At 42.5% G+C, this 16,124-nt stretch overlaps 1 protein-coding gene across 2 annotated transcripts; it reads left to right on the top strand.

Annotated features, from left to right (window-relative positions):
* Positions 1-127: 127 nt before the first annotated feature.
* Positions 128-15,871, top strand: arsb (arylsulfatase B). 2 transcript variants are annotated; one of them, XM_030742722.1, is made up of 9 exons: positions 128-557; positions 1,609-1,795; positions 2,510-2,700; positions 2,997-3,204; positions 6,098-6,341; positions 7,456-7,526; positions 11,959-12,090; positions 14,413-14,555; positions 15,187-15,871. In XM_030742722.1, the coding sequence occupies exons 1-9, from the start codon at positions 291-293 to the stop codon at positions 15,331-15,333; spliced, it is 1,590 nt and encodes a 529-aa protein (XP_030598582.1). In that variant the 5' UTR covers positions 128-290; the 3' UTR covers positions 15,334-15,871. The 2 variants fall into 2 exon arrangements, with proteins under 2 accessions (XP_030598582.1, XP_030598581.1); XM_030742721.1 differs by having other exon boundaries at positions 14,413-15,871.
* The last annotated feature ends 253 nt before the right edge of the window (positions 15,872-16,124 follow it).

Raw genomic sequence — 16,124 nt, 5'->3', positions numbered from 1 at the left:
CTTTAATTGATACTACTTCCGTAACAGTTACCAGTTTGGGCTTCCATACATCACGTGCTTTGCAATTTTTTCGGGTCATCTGATTGGCTGCTGCAGTCTCAGGGGCGTTAGGGAAGTGAAAGTCAAATAGTGTTCGCCGTGTGATTATTGCACGAACACTTCGTTACTTAGAATAACTCAGTAAGTTCTGGTGCTACTTTAGTCTTTCTTGCTTAGTCAAACGCAGCCGGACCGACTTCCTGTTTGACTTCGGCGGGGAAAAGCTGCCCGCTGAGCTGGTAAAAAAGAAAATGACGGGAGGCAAAGGGCAGGCGGTTCGCTGGATCATTGCCGCGGTTTTCATCGCAAATGTTGCTTCGACTTTAGCGGATCGGCAGCCTCACGTCGTGTTCATCCTGGCAGATGACTTCGGCTGGTACGACGTCGGCTACCACGGCTCAGAGATCAGGACGCCAAACCTAGACAGGCTGTCTGCCGGAGGGGTCCGCCTGGAGAACTACTATGTGCAGCCTCTGTGCACCCCCTCCAGGAACCAGCTCATGACCGGGAGGTATCAGGTGAGAGCACAGACTGAATGTAAAGACAGTACACAATCGATGTTTCTTAGTGACCCAGACACCCAGAAGTCAACAAGTCCTGAGCTGAACTTATTTTTTGATTTATTTGACACAGGATACCTGTGTGAAAATGCTCTGAAAACTCTGAAAATGAGCATTTTATTGTCTTCTATCGCAGTAAACTCAACCTCTTGTCATTTGAAACAGGAACATCTATAAATGTATGTACAGTCAGGTCATAAGTATTTGCACAGTGACTCAGTTTTTGTAATTTCTCCTCTGTGACACTATAATAAAGTTTACATCAAATAATCAAGATGTGATTGTGATTGAAACAATGAAGCACATTTGCTGGTTTTATGCAACATCAGTCCAATGCTTTTAACCAGCTGAGGACTGAGTCATCATGGTGATGTCGAAGCAAGTGAAGGGGGCCATCATTAGGGTGGAAAACCAAAACAAAGCTCTCAGAGAGACAGTTAAAGCTTTAGGACCAGTCAAATCAGCAATCTGATGCATTCTTAAAAAGAAGCCCCACCACCACCAAAAACCCCCACAAACAACAAAAACAAACACCTCTAAACATCAGTTGCAACTTTTTTCTTTAATTTATACATCTCTTATGATATTATTTCATAATGTTTGCCATTTTCCAGTCAGTATAAGGATATATTATTACTTGATTCATGCAGAAATGATTTATTGTAGTTGTTTGATGTTGGCTGCATTTCAGCATAACTGACAAATTCATCCAGATCTAGTGTGAAATTAGGTTTATCCAATCACATCAGATGACTCTTCACTGCATGATGAGAACAGTCTGCTGCAGACTCCACTCTAAATTTGTACACTTTTTTTTTTTTTTTTTAATGCAATCTTTCCAGGGACCTACATACAATTTTAGACCCTGATGGAAAGAAGAACAAAAAGACAAAGTCAGGTTATTTATTTTGAAACTTCTTTTTGAGTCAGGCTGTTGGTTTCCTCTTTGGTGTTCTTCCATTTTTCTTAGTTCTTATTTCCTGACAGTCTGTTTGTCTTTAACCTTCAGATCCACACAGGTATGCAGCACCAGATCATCTGGCCCTGTCAGCCGTACTGCGTGCCTTTGGATGAGAAACTGCTCCCTCAGCTCATGAAGGAGGCGGGGTATGGCACACACATGGTGGGCAAGTGGCACCTGGGCATGTACAAAAAGGACTGCCTGCCCACACGCCGTGGCTTTGACTCATACTTTGGTTTGTATAATGTTGAATAAACACTTCACGGAGCACATTTTACATTAATGCTACTCGTTAACTGCACAGATTCCTCATTTTATCTTTGTGTCAGTGGTAAGCATGTAATAGGTGAGGGTTAAAGTATTTATGCGACTGTTAAGTGAATGAACCCAGCTCCCCCACGGCCAGCGCCTCACATTTTAAAGGAAAGTGATCTAGAGCTGCACCAAAATTTAGCGGATTCTCATGACTCTCTGAGTTTCACAAAGTTTGGCCTGGTTGCTTTTGTGTAATTTCACTGACAAACCAACACAAACCTTTACCGAAGAAAGTGTTTCCTAACCTCTTGCTCCACTGCCTGCTGCGTGTCATTGCCAGTGTCTACAGTTTCTTTACATGTGAAACAGGCTCCTGAGTAAATTTTTTTTAATTGTAGCCTTTATGTATCAGGTAAAAGTCTCATTGAGATTTAAAATCTCTCTTTTTTTTTTTTTTCAGAGTGATCTAAATAAAAATTAATCACTGGCCTATTACAAGTTCTGAATAAAACAAAAGCAAAAAAACTGAATGAAATGTGTATGAATCAAATAATATTGTCTATTTAATGATCTGTAATTTTCATGCTGATAAAGTACTTTATGGCCCAACTAAACTAGTGTCTTCCTCAAGTTTGATATCTTGCTATAATGTTCGTGGCAGATGATTTTCTTGATTGCCCGCTGTGTACCACAGGTTACCTTACAGGTAGTGAGGATTACTTCACTCACATCCGCTGTTACCAGAACTCCTCTCTGAACCTGACTCGCTGTGCGTTGGACCTTAGAGATGGGGAGGAGGTCGCCACGGGATACAAAGGAGTCTATTCCACTGAGCTGCTGAGCCAGAGGGCCATCAGCATCATTGAAAGGCACAACTCTCAAAAGGTGACACACATCATCATCATCATATCATATCATGCAGTGTTTTATTGATTAAGAACTGTATTATATGTCAGCCATCAAAGACAAAGAGGGCTGTTGGCGTCTGTTTAAAGTTGTTTCATTGTGTGTCGCTTTTTTCCAGTTAAATGCAACAAATAGAAATAAAAGTGAAGGAAGGGCTGCGGCTGTGCAGTTTCTTAAAGCGGTTTCAGTCCAGGCTCTTGTTTGAAGTAATGTCACAGCTGTTTTTTTGCACATTCAACATCAATTTTCTGTCCCTGTTTCCTTTGATCTTTCAGCCACTCTTCCTGTATGTGGCACTGCAGGCAGTTCATTCACCCCTGCAGGTGCCAGAGCGCTACGTGGCTCCCTACAGTTTTATCAAAGACACCAATCGCAGGCTGTACGCCGGCATGGTGTCAGCTATGGACGAGGCGGTGGGCAACATCACCCTGGCTTTACAAAAGGGAGGACTCTGGAACAATACGGTCCTCGTGTTCTCCACAGGTATGATTTTTTTTATTATTTTTTTTTTAATCTGAGACACTGGATGAGCCACCATAGTTAATTTTGAAAAGTTTAAAACTATATTTAACACAGGAATTTATCAAAAAGTATCTTTAAATCTGCTTTTTTTTCTATATATATATATATATATATAATTTTTTTTTTTTTTTTTTTTTTTTTTTAATGACCAGCAGGGTGCGATTCCCCTGGTTGCAAAAAGAAGTCAGATTGTATGGACGTTTGAGAAAATGAGCCTACTGCTACGGTGGCCCTTGATGAGCTCATGGTCCTGGGTGCTAGCATCAGATCTTATTGAGCTTATTGCTTCTGTTTGCATGAATTAGGCAGTAAAGCAGGCAGTGATTTAGAGCATGGCCATCTTTTGAGAAGCTGTAAATATATGAGTATTTGTAATTTAAAAAAATAAAACAAAAAAAAACCCCAGAAAGGTGCTAAAATGCTCACCTGGAGCCTTTGAATGGGGTTTTATAAACCAATGGGTGATGTCAGGATGGACGCATCCATCATTTCTTTAAAGCCCGTGTTTGAAAATGTTCTAATTTATACAAAACAAGGTGGAATCAGTTACAGTTCTGGTAGTGCCAAACTCAAATATCCAGGTGTGACAGCTGTAATACTCTGGATATCCACTAGATGGTGGTCTTTTGTTATATTTGTTACATTTCCTCACAGAAAGAAGGAAAACTTTGCTTCGCTCATCCCTTCATATAGAGATCTGCAGGCACCTCACTGTTGAACCATGGAAAAAAAAAATCCATCTAATAAACCTTTGATGAAGAACAGAATGTGGCCAAGATGGGCCATAAACCACATCATTTAAACATGTGCCTGCTCGCAGCTTTCCACACGTGGAACATCTAATGATTTGCACCTGAAGTAGGTAACTACGTTTGAGGGTTATTTTTAGGGGGTTTAGTGTTTTAAAGGGTAATTAGAAGACAGAAACAATGCTGTGAAAGTCAAGTGTGAGCGTTTTTATGCCTGTGGTGGGCTACGGTAGGTGGCCTGTTTCATTGTTCCTTTACACATTTGGCTCGCTCTGATTCTGAGGATTCAGCCAACCATATGCTGGGCAGACACTGACTCTGCTGATCTGAAGCAGTGGAAAAACTCAAAAGTGCTTCCTGCTTCTGTGTAAATGTGGTGCACAGTTTATGTAATCTGTGATGTGACCAGAGTAATGTTTAACTACAACTTACTGAAAGAAGGCTTATCAGTTGTTTCATTGGTCACATTTCCAGCTAATACTCTGAATTTATCCTGGTCAGTGTGTTATCGCTGACTCATGTAGGTTAGGCTTAACGGGACAGAACTGGCAGAATTTGGATTGTTTGGACTTTGAGTTTCCTTTATGATGATACTTTCTGTAAGCTGACAGCCTCACTGGGAATTTACTGTAAGCAAATGAGCAAGGAGAAGGAAGGGAACTTCTGGGGGAGCTGTGAAAGACAGAGTTGGCCTGTAGAGAAGCGAAGCAGCTTGAAAAGACATTAAGGAGCAGACGGTCTTTTCCAAAAAACGTTCGGGAATTGACACAGACTACTTCCTGGACTTGGATGACACTCTGCTTCTGAAAGGCGAGTCTTGGCTGGATGTGACTGGCCAAGTGTATTTATACTGGATCGGCTTATTGGGATGATGACAGTCTCACTGCTTGTGTGTGCACTTGTGCAATGGCTGGATATTTAATAAGAGTATTTGTCAAGCAAGTGAGACAACACTGGTGTGGTTTTTTAATGTCTTAGTTGATCACTTGTTTTTAGCCAGAGCTGCCCCGGGGAATGCAGTGACAGCTGGCTCATTGGTTGTTCAAACTGAAATACTTCATCAGTTGTTGGATGAATTTTGTGCAGTCACCAGTCATTCATGTTACAAAGTGCATGAATCCCTACTGACTTCAACGAGTTGTCAGACCAGCAGTTCAGATAGTACCACAGGGGAAGTTACTATGCACCACAGAAATATACTGAAGATTGTTTCCACATAAACCAATGCAAAAATAAACTAACATGTTCTAACATAGGTTTTTGCAGTCCTGTATAAAAAAAAATTAAGTGATTCAATAGATTGCAGAACCGCCTTTTAGCAGTTGTTTTCTGTGTGACTTTATCAGTCCCTCATTCATTGTGCAGGAACTTTGGCCCACTCGACTTTACAGTGTTGTTTCAGTTTATTGAGGTTTGTGGGCATTCATTTATGCACGGCTAGGTTAATGTCCCAAGACAGCATTTCAATCAGGCTGAGGTCTGGACTTTGTCTGGGTCATTGCAACAGCTCGATTCTTTTCTTTTTCCGCCATTGTGTTGTAGATTTGCTGCTGTGCTTGAGATCATTGGGACCGATTTCATATTTCAGCCAAGCTGTAGCTGTTGGACAGATGGCCTCATGTTTGACTCTAGAATCCTTTGGTGTACAGAGAAGTTCATGGTGGACTCAGTGACTGCAAAGTGCCCAGATCCTGTGGCTGCAAAACAAGCCCAAATCATCATCAAACCCCCACCAGCTGGTATAAAGTTGATCTATATATTGATCTTGAGCTCAATTACTTTATGGCCATCACACAGCTTAGAGTATGACCTCAGAGACTCTGATTTTGTCTCATACTGTAGCCATTCCTCAATGAAACGTTCATTTCAGCTGTTATCCAAAAGGAGGTTGCATCCTTAAATTCGTTTTCATGGTGCTGATGTACGATCAGCATTCAGAAACAAAATTTCCACAGAGGCACTGGAACTGGAACAAATATGGAATCCACAGTCTGGAAATTTTAAACATTGGTTCAGCACACTTAGACCTCCCATATATGTATGACTTTATGTTCCCTACCTACCTTTGTCTTTGCTTTCATTTTGTCCCTGTGGTTGTTTGACAGATAATGGAGGTCAAACACTGTCTGGCGGCAGCAACTGGCCACTGCGAGGGAGGAAGTGGTCACTGTGGGAGGGAGGAGTCTGCGGAGTTGGATTTGTTGCCAGCCCGTTACTGAAACAGCCGGGCACCGTCAACCGCAAACTCATTCACATCTCAGACTGGCTGCCCACACTTGTCGGCCTGGCAGGAGGAAGCACCAAAGGCACAAAGCCGCTGGACGGCTTCAACATGTGGAACACGATCAGGTGAGCTGGGCTCTTCGTACTGTCACAATCTGTCGCAGGTTTGTACCGTCAGCTGTTTCTTGGGTGGCAGGTTGGCCTGGATTTGTTGTGTGAGTGATACCAGCTCTTAAGTTTGACAGCCTGCCCTTTCTTTGTACCTCTTTCCGATCCTTCCCCCATGCTCTCGCACTCCAGCTACCTCTGCCTTTTTCTTGTAGGAGCCCCTGCTCCTTCAATAAGGCCTTTGTTACTGTGGCAATGAGAGCTCAAAGAGAAGGAAATTCCAGCAGTCACTCTCACACAAATCTGTAGTCCATCCATCCCTCTGTTCTTTTCCCCTCCATTCTCACTTAAGACACTAAAAACTAAGCTACCCTCCTATTAGATCAGCTAATTTGTTTTGCCACAAATCCTTTCATATTAGAACATACCTGAGATGTTGTAATTCTTTTAAATGTTATGGATTAAATTACGTGCTTCTGTGTTTTGGAGAACTTTGCAAAGAAGCTGTTAGTGAATTGATAAGTCACATGAAGCAGCTTGCAGACCACTGGTGCCCTTTTTCCATATCTGTCACTGTGCCCCATTTGACTGACACATTATATTTGTAAACTAAATGTGGACTCAGGGAAAGAGGTGAAATTGAGGGCTACAGCAGAGCCCCAGCAGAAAATCGAGGCTTAGCCAGGACCGCAAACTACTGCTCACAGCCTCCACTTGACTCGATTGGCTGCCGCACGTCAGCTGACCGCCGGCCGCTAGCACTGCCGTGCGAGCAACACAGCAGGACACAAAATGCTGCTCTCATTGTTTTTTAATTGGCTGGCCTGTTACAGAAAGCAGCAGCTCGACAGCACGGCCCGGGAAACGTAAACCAAACGAAGGCCCAGAACACAGAAACAGGCAGCGAGAGAGTAAGAGTTATTCCACTTGTGCTATCAGACACTGTGGTCAGTGAAAGTGGTGCGTTTTCTCTGTGGTGGAGTGTGGTGAGTGCATACGGCTGCCTGGTGAGCAACGGCCAGCTGCTTCAGATTTACAGATCCCAGCGGATTTTACAGCACATGAGTCAGACAGCTTGTTGTGCTGGTTGTGTGTCCTCTTATTTAAGTGAAACACTGCTTTTATCTTACAGCAAAGGGTTTGCCTCACCCAGAGTGGAGCTGCTGCACAACATTGACCCTCTGTATAATGACATTGCTCCATGTAAGTTCATTTTTTTTTTTTTCCCCCCCACTTTGCCCAATAGGCTGCACCTACTTTTGATGTCTCTGAGGTAAAAGGCGGTCTGACAGCATACTGAAAAAATAACCAACTATATTTAAAATGCAATAATTAAATAATTTCTATCCTGTAGAGTGACCTGTCTGGAGCATACCCCGCCTCTTGCTCTATAAGAGCGACCCTGATGGGAACAAGCAGTAAAGAACGTGGATGGCTGACCTTTTATCAAAATAAATGTGACAGATAATCATCCGTCCATGGATTTTAGCTGATCTTACCCAGCGCTGCTGTAAATCTCATCTGCTTGAAGGGTCTTTGGTATCTGGCGCGTATTCCCGCTGGGTCAAAGGTGAACTTCACACTGCTGGGCAGGTCATCGGTTTATCACACGCTGCAGGCAGTTTAGTGTCACGACTAAGCCTAGCCTGCATGCTTGTATACTGGGGGAGGAAACTCACACGGGCAAGCTTAAACGCTCTTAGTCATAATTCACTTGCCAGTGATGGCCTGAGATAATGGAAACCTCATGTGCTCTCCTCCTCCTCTATGCAGTGCATGATATGCTCTCCTTTTGTTACCAACTGTGTAATTCTATTGCGTTCTCTCTTCCCAGTATCAAAGGTCCATTGTGTTTGAGCACAATATCAATGATCCATTTAACCCAAGTCAAAGCAGGCTGGGGCCTAAGAATAGCATCTTGGATAACATTTGAATGAACTCATTAGAGAGTTTGAAATCTTTGTTAGCTTTGTTATTGAAATGAACTGAATCCAGAGAATTTTATCACTTTTCCCTCTCTGTTTAGTACATAACAAGATATTTTATTTTCCTCTGAGGAAATGCTGATAACACCGGGCTGAAACTGTTGACACTGTAATCAGTCAGCAGGGAGGAAATCTGAGAACGCTGATGTTTGCGGGCAGGGCGGGTGTTCGTTCTTCAGCCTCTGATTGTAGGGAGGTTTACAGGAAATCTGTTATGGGACTGCTTTTTTTTTTTTTTTGGATCATCCTTGTCTAAACCACCTAATATTTAGCGGACCGAACCACTTCCATCTCTGGGGAGGTAGCAGGGCAGTGGCCATGCTTTCTGACTTTTGAGGAGGATGCAACACCTCAGTTACACATTAAAAAATAGTAGTTGGTAACTGTTCTGCTTATATAGCACCTTTTTGACCTTAGTGGTTTTCCCAAAGTGCTCTACAATGTTTCTCATTCACCATTTCATAGCAGAAGAGTGTTGCAAGGTGCCGTCCTGCCATCGGGAGCAACTCTGGGTTGAGTTTCTTGCCCAAGGACACACCAACATGTGGAGGGGCTGCAAAGTGAGCTGCTAACCTTGCTATTAGTGGACAGCACACTCTACCAGCTTAACCTCGGTGGCTCTCAGTTTCTTTTTTTGTACTGAAATGCTTCGCAGATGTCCCGCACAGACGTGAACAGTTTGATCCAACATAAATGAAAAAACAGTTGCTTTCATCCACGAAGGTGCAGAAGACTTGTGTGTCAAAGATGCTGAATAAGACGTTCAAACTATTTTCAGGGTTTCACTAAGCAGCAGTCGTCTAACGTTTGTCCACGTCACACTTCTTCCTGAGTCCATATTCAACAATGGACACCAGCCTGCTTTATCATGAGATTTACGGTATTGTCAGAATTTCTTTGTCATCCATCCATATTTCAAGCGAGCTAAGCACCGTACAGATCTGGGTTTAATTTCAGGTTTAAGCACAACTGCTAGTGTTCACTGGTGGGGGATCGTGTTCGCATCGCTGCATTAGCGACCCTCCAGTAGGTGGGTGGGGTCAGGCTTTGATGCTCGCAGGTGAGTCCCTGCCGAGCAGCGGCGGGAGATAAAAATCCAGCACTCAGTTTGTAATCGACTCCATTCAAATAAATGTGAGCACAGGCTAGCACATTTCTGTTGGATTAGTTTGTAGTGTTAATGGCACAGTACTATATGTTCAACCTTTAATGATCCAGATACATAGTGACACAGAAATGATAAAGAAAACAGAACAATATTAGCATCTGTCTGGAGTCCTTCAGGGCAGCCATGGGTTTCCCAGAGAGGCTGGTTGCTAATCTCTTAAGTGGGCTGTTTTTTTTGCTGAGTGGGGAGTGTGCTTCGGGTTTATCAAGTCTTCTGTACCAAACCAGAAACACAAAGCTGCTGACCGTCGAACCCAAAACAAGGAGCTGAAAGACACAGTCATTGAAGGATTTAATGTGACACCTTTATGGCTTGGTTTCACACAGCCGAGAGAGACAAAACGGATGCAAACATGGAAAAGTGACGCTTTATCTTGTATTATTAAAACCTCTCATCTGCAGGAGAAAACTCCCACAAGCCTGTGTTTAAAAGAATCATTGCAGAAAATCCAAACACTGATTTATCATGTGTTTTGAGATGGGACTGTTTGTACAGCTTAAGCTGATGTTGCTCAGATTATCCTCAAAGTTTACTGGTGGTCATTAACATTTAAATGATTCGCTTGATAAGAGGACTGCTGCTTTACAAGCTTTCAGCCTCATGTTTTATGTTTGAAAGTTTATTGTCAGCCACCGCTTTGACACCCACCCTCCCTTCCAGGCTGAAATTCTTTTTTCCTTTTCTTCTTTCCTAGTAACCCGGCCTCTCTTTGAGACCTCACTCTCCCGTGTTCCTTCTCCTCTTCTCTCCCTCTCTCCCTATGCTTTTTTTGTGTGTGTTTTCTATTTAGCTCATGAAAATACTTTTTTTTTTTTTTTTTTTTTTTTTTTTTTTTGCCTTTCATGTCACTTTTTCAAAATCCCTCTTCTTTGTTGCCACTAAGCAAATGGATTGTGGCTAAATGGGTCAGAGAGGGGTCCCTGAACTTCTCACTTGCTGAGAGAACAAAATCTTGGCCTTGACCCAAGCCTTAAATCACCCCCAAATTTCCCTTCCGTACTCCTCAGCTCGCCCTCTAGAAACTTCTCTGCTCACTCAGGGTCTCTTCCCACCGTTCCTCCCCCACGGCTCCTCCTCTCTCCCTCTCCCCTCCTGTTTGTGTGTCATCCTGCTGTGGATCCAGATGAGTGCAGCCCCCCCCCCCTTGTCCTGCAAAGAATAAATGTAAGAAATGAACATGTGTACACAGTGTGCATCTGCTGGGGGTTTGAGGCCCAGTGCCTTTAATCACCAAAAGTAGTCACTCGTCTGCCTTCACACGCACATGAAACTGAGTGACATGCCAAGAGTGGAAGACGAGCTCGAGCACCGCATGATGAATCAAACCCTGCGGAGCGCAAATCATTTATCACCTGCTCGCAGAACGGTGTTAACACCTGAATCGGAATACCCCATTCTTACGCAACACTGTGAGCAATGCAGATCTGAGACGAGCTCGTTTCAGCGTTTGCTCCGTGTTGAGCAGCTAAGCTAAATGCATTTGAGCACAGATAAGATACCCAGCGTGTCACTTGCACAACGATCAGTGAAGAATTCAGCGTCAAAGCTTTTATCATGTGGTTGCAAAAACCCTGAGATCCAAAATGTTTTAATTCCCCCCGTCATGTTTCTGTGGTGGAATCAGCTCCGTTAAACAAGCCCCGATAGGGAACTTTGGCTTTGCGTGGATGTGTATTTGTCTTTCTAGGATAAGAAGAAGAATGTGAGGACATACTTGTTTTTGACAGCGTTAGGAGACCGAAATGACTTGCAAATCTGTCTAACCAGGACCATATTGTCAGGGTCAACCACGGCACGAACCTGAGAATACTCTCGAGGCCAGATCTCCTGTGTTTGAAATACGTGCTCGCTTCTGGGAGACATTTTCTGTAAGAGTAGAAATAACTCGTGGCGGGACGCTACAGAAATTGCTACGCACGATCAAAATGAGGATAAATGATTTACTTTTGCCCTGTGAAACTGATAAAAGTGTGTCTACTGGTAACTGTGACCCTTGCACCTCATTTCTGTGCCATCTTTCTATCTGCCCAGCTGCACTGATGGCACATTATTCATTGTGCTTGGCAAACATGGAAGACTGGTGCTGAGTCGACCACATTACCAAAGTATTTGTCAAATTCCTCCAGGCCCAAAATTCCATGTGTTTGTGGAAATTTATACATGAAGAAACTTTTGTTCTTAAACAGAAGGAGTCTTTTTTTTTTTTTTTTTTTCTTCATGGGGTTTGCTTATTTGAACCAGTCGATTCCACTGCTGATTTTGCAGCACAAAAAAAAAAAAGTCTTTTATTAATACATTTATTTTCACACCTTCACCTGATAGCTGCTGTGCTGGTCTACCTTCTCGTATGGTTTACAGAAACATCCACAGAAGGCACTTTGTATCCAGCGGTGGACTGATATCTTAATCAGCAAACTGTATTTTTTATTTTTTTAAAGCTGGATGATCTCCATGAATCAGCTCTGTCCTCTGCTGTCTACAGGTCCTGGCAGACAGCGTGAGTTAACTTTGGCTCAGATGGTCAGCAGAGACTCGTGGACCAACTCCAGCTTCAATGTGTCCGTTCACGCAGCCATACGATCCTCAAGCTGGAAGCTGCTGACTGGGTACCCAGGTCAGTATCTTCTGTCACCTGTAATGGCATATTTAGTCTGAGTGGGAAGTAGAACATCAAACACAATAACGCACAGGAACACATTCCCTTCTTATCTTAAGAAAAAAAATCTTAATACAATAAAAAACTCAGTTACAAGTAAAAGTCCCACATTGTAAAGTAACAGTACATAAAATAATACTGAATGCTGGAAGTTCTTGTGTCCTCATTGTGCTGGATGGAAACTGTTTTCTCTTGCTTCACCTACTTCCACAGTGGATTCACTTTTAAGACCCAGAGGCTGCATCCATCTTTTATCTACAGTCTGTGGTCTGGCACATGAGCCAAAGCGCCATTGGCTCTGGCCCTGCCTGCTGGTTACCACTTGGCTCTTAGACTTTGCATTGTGATGAAAATGTATATTAGTTTGATTTTCTGCAGTGGGGGTTTGATGAATTTGAAATCCTCTGGGAATAAAAAAACAATAAAAGAAAAGAAAATTAAAACCTAACCTGCAAAAGCTTTTTTGGAATTCTTTGTCCGACCTGGAGTTTTGCAGACTTCTCTTTATCATTGATGATCTTTGGGTAAAAATACCTTTGAGGCTATGGAGGATTTTTGTTGTTGTTGTAGTAATGCCATGAGTGACCAGTGGGAAAAATTTGCCTCATGGCTCAGTCACACTAGAGTGAAAAATAGGATGGCAACCTCCTTGTAACTAGGAAAAGCAGTGGTTATTGCCAGAGGTGGGAAGTAACGAAGTACAGATACTTTGTTACTGTGCTTAAGTAGATTTTTCAGGTATCTGTACTTTACTTGAGTATTTATTTTTCTAACTACTTTTTACTTTTACTCCCTACATTTTTACACAAATATCTGTACTTTCTACTTACATTTTTCAAAACAGACTCGTTACTTTAGGTTTAACACGTATGAGAAAAGTTTGCATTTCCGGTCAGTTCACTGTCACACATCAAATGATCTGAGCCTAAAGGTAGGAATAATAACATATAAGAGACGATCGTACTGGCGTATCCTCCATCACCGGGGCTTATTGCATACAAAGAGATTAAAGGGGCAAAACTGTATAATTAATGTATCATTTATAGTGCTATAATAAGGGGTTACAGCGGGCCGGACCAAGGACTGATGTCCATAAGTTGTGCTCACAATAGAAAGTTGTGATTCTTCTCCCCATGCAGAGCCACTACAGCTGATCTTAGGGTTCCTCCACCTTCTGAATCCCACTGTAACCCCTGAGTATCCTCATGTTTGTGTTTAGGTGGAGACACAGTCAGCCTCTACTATGGAGGACACAGAGAATAGAGCTGTGTTTAAATTCCCTTTCACAGTTTGTGTCCTTCATAACAGATTCAAGCTGAGTACATTCATTAGAATTGAAATTTAGATTGGAATAACGTTTGTATTCTCATGTAATATTTTATATTATTAAAATAATATATAATGAGGTTAAGTTAACTTTACAGAAAAACTTGTACTTGTACTACTTAAGTACAGAATGTCATTACTTTTGCCACCTCTGGTTGTTGCCTGTTGGAGTCTGTCTTCAACCAATTACTACCCAGCTCAGACTGACTGCAGTCACTCTGACAGCCTGGTCAAGGTTTAGAAATGATTGCCGTCTAAAGTCAGTCTGCAATGTGTCCCTTTGCAGCAGGAGGCTCCACTCCACTGGTTGTATTCTGGTTGTATTCCTATATTAAAGCAAGGTTGCTCAGTGCCCATGCAGTTAATCACCATCCTGCAGCTAATACATCACTATTTGTGGAGGAATTTCTCAATTTGTGTGTGTGCAGATGCCAATAGAGTTGCAAAATATGGCAACAGATTTGTGATTTTCAAGTTTATCACTTGAATCTGTTTTACAAACATAGCATTTATTTGCCAACTTGACCCATTCAGTAGCAAACTAGTTGTAGACTGACTCTAACATTGCTGTTTTATCACCATTTTGTCGCTTTGAAGACCACAACAGACTGCAAATGGTTGTGCTATGGTCTTCAGCCACTGCTTTCCCTAGGCATTTCCAGTAACTATAGGTATTTCCAGTAAGTACAGAGTCAAAGTGTTGTTTATATCTTTCTCATCCTCTTGCTTGAGTTAAAGAAAACTGAAAATCAAATGCATCACTATTGTCAGCTATCACCATTCTGATCAGCTTTTCATCAGATTGGGTCTAGATGGAGGGTGTACAGCAGCAACAACCACACACCCCGCCTCACCTCCCAAAATGGTTACGAGCAGAACAGACAATTGAAATGAATTTTTTTTTTCTCCCCTTTCCAGCACTGCTGCTAACATCCTTCATATTATTCCCTCCAGGGTGCGACGTTTGGTTCCCCCGGCCCGGCGACAACACCTCTGAGTCGAGCTCCTCTAAGGTGGACCAGCTGAAGCCTGTAATGCTGTTTAACATCGAAAAAGATCCAGAAGAGAGAAATGAAGTATCAGCTCAGTTCCCCAAAGTAGTCAACCATCTCCTCAGTAGACTAGAGCAGCACCAGAGACGCGCTCGGCCCATAAACTTTCCCGATGATGACCCCAGATGTGACCCAGGCCCCACTGGAGCCTGGGGGCCCTGGGCTTAGGCGGATATTGCAAAGGTTGTAGCACTTTGTTTACAGCAGGAATTTTTCTTTGTGAAAAGTTTTACAAAAAGTTTTATTTGGACAATGAAGTTTTTTTTTTTTTTTTTTAATTTAAGCTAATACCAAACAATACAGAAGAGTTAGTAACAGATGCTGCTGTTACTATCAGTATGTGTTACAGAGCTTCTATGCTTTCAGCTGTGTTTGCTGCATATGTTGCTGATCTGTAAAGACCATCTCCCTGCTGTTCCAGGTATTTGCACTTTCATGTATCTGCTGCTGAGTTGGCTGAGCTGCTGCGGCCCCTAACCATTTCCACTTTGCAATAATACCACTCACAGGTGATTGTGGATAATTTAAGTTTGAAGAAAGCTGCTTCATTTTGTGCACCTGTGGCAGTGGGACTGAAAACATCTGAACTCAATGGTGAAGCGGGGTGGCCCAGTATTTTGGTCCGTATAGCGTCCCTCCAAAGGGATAATTTGCATAGTTGGAATCTGAGCAGGAGAAACTAATTTCTTTCATCTATACATCCTCTTTGACCTTTAACCCCTTGGTGTTTGACCTTCCACTAACAACGGCATGCAGACTACAACAGGAAATGCTTCCTGCCAAGAGCAGGCGGCCCCGTCCGAATGTGGGCTGTGACCCTTAACCTGCCGTGCTGTGCAACAAAACAAACAACAATGCTGCTGCTACAAAAAAACCTATTTCTCATTAGCAAGTTAGCGAAGCTCCCCTTTTGCTTATCGCAGTTATCATCCTCATCACCACAGAAACCAAAGCTACAATGCTGATTATGTTGTAGCTTACTCTCAGCTCTTTGCACCGTGTGGCCACTTGTATTGTTACCACTCAAATCTGTGCATTGAATGTGAAGGTGGTATCGGGACCTGGCAATGCTTGTGGGGTATGTACCTTGTAATATAATGTGTATATAATGTAATATAAAAATATGGCTCCAAGCCCCACCTACTTCAAATGAGCAAGAAGCACTTGGAGCTAAAGAATACAGCATCCTCTCATGAATCTCTGACTGTCTCAGTGTGATGCTGATGGAGAGACATGGATGTCCAAGTTACTGTAAAGATCTCCTGTTGTTCTGCACTCAGCTACATTTTCAAAGCATCAATGAGCTGTTTGCTTTAATATCGTCTCATTAAAGCACACAACTGATTATTAATCAAATGCATTACATCGTCTTTGTCAGCGTCTTCACTTTTCTGATGTGAGCTTGGTAAAAGTTGCCATACGAGGCCTTTTGTCTGGTATCGGTCAGTGAAGCTGCTAAAGGGCCAAAAATGAATTCTGATGCTTAATGGATGAGTGACTTTTGAGATTTTAGGTCAAATTTCACTGAATTATTTATTTTCTAACAGTCAGCCCATATGGCCTGCCTGTGGCACATGTGCAGTGCCAATTTCTTACTTAAATTTTAAAACCTAC

Source organism: Archocentrus centrarchus, chromosome 12, assembly GCF_007364275.1.
Source record: "Archocentrus centrarchus isolate MPI-CPG fArcCen1 chromosome 12, fArcCen1, whole genome shotgun sequence".
In the NCBI taxonomy this organism is placed as follows: Eukaryota; Metazoa; Chordata; class Actinopteri; order Cichliformes; family Cichlidae; genus Archocentrus; species Archocentrus centrarchus.
The sequence above is the reverse complement of the archived record's forward strand: the minus strand, read 5'-3'. Positions and strand labels throughout refer to the sequence as shown.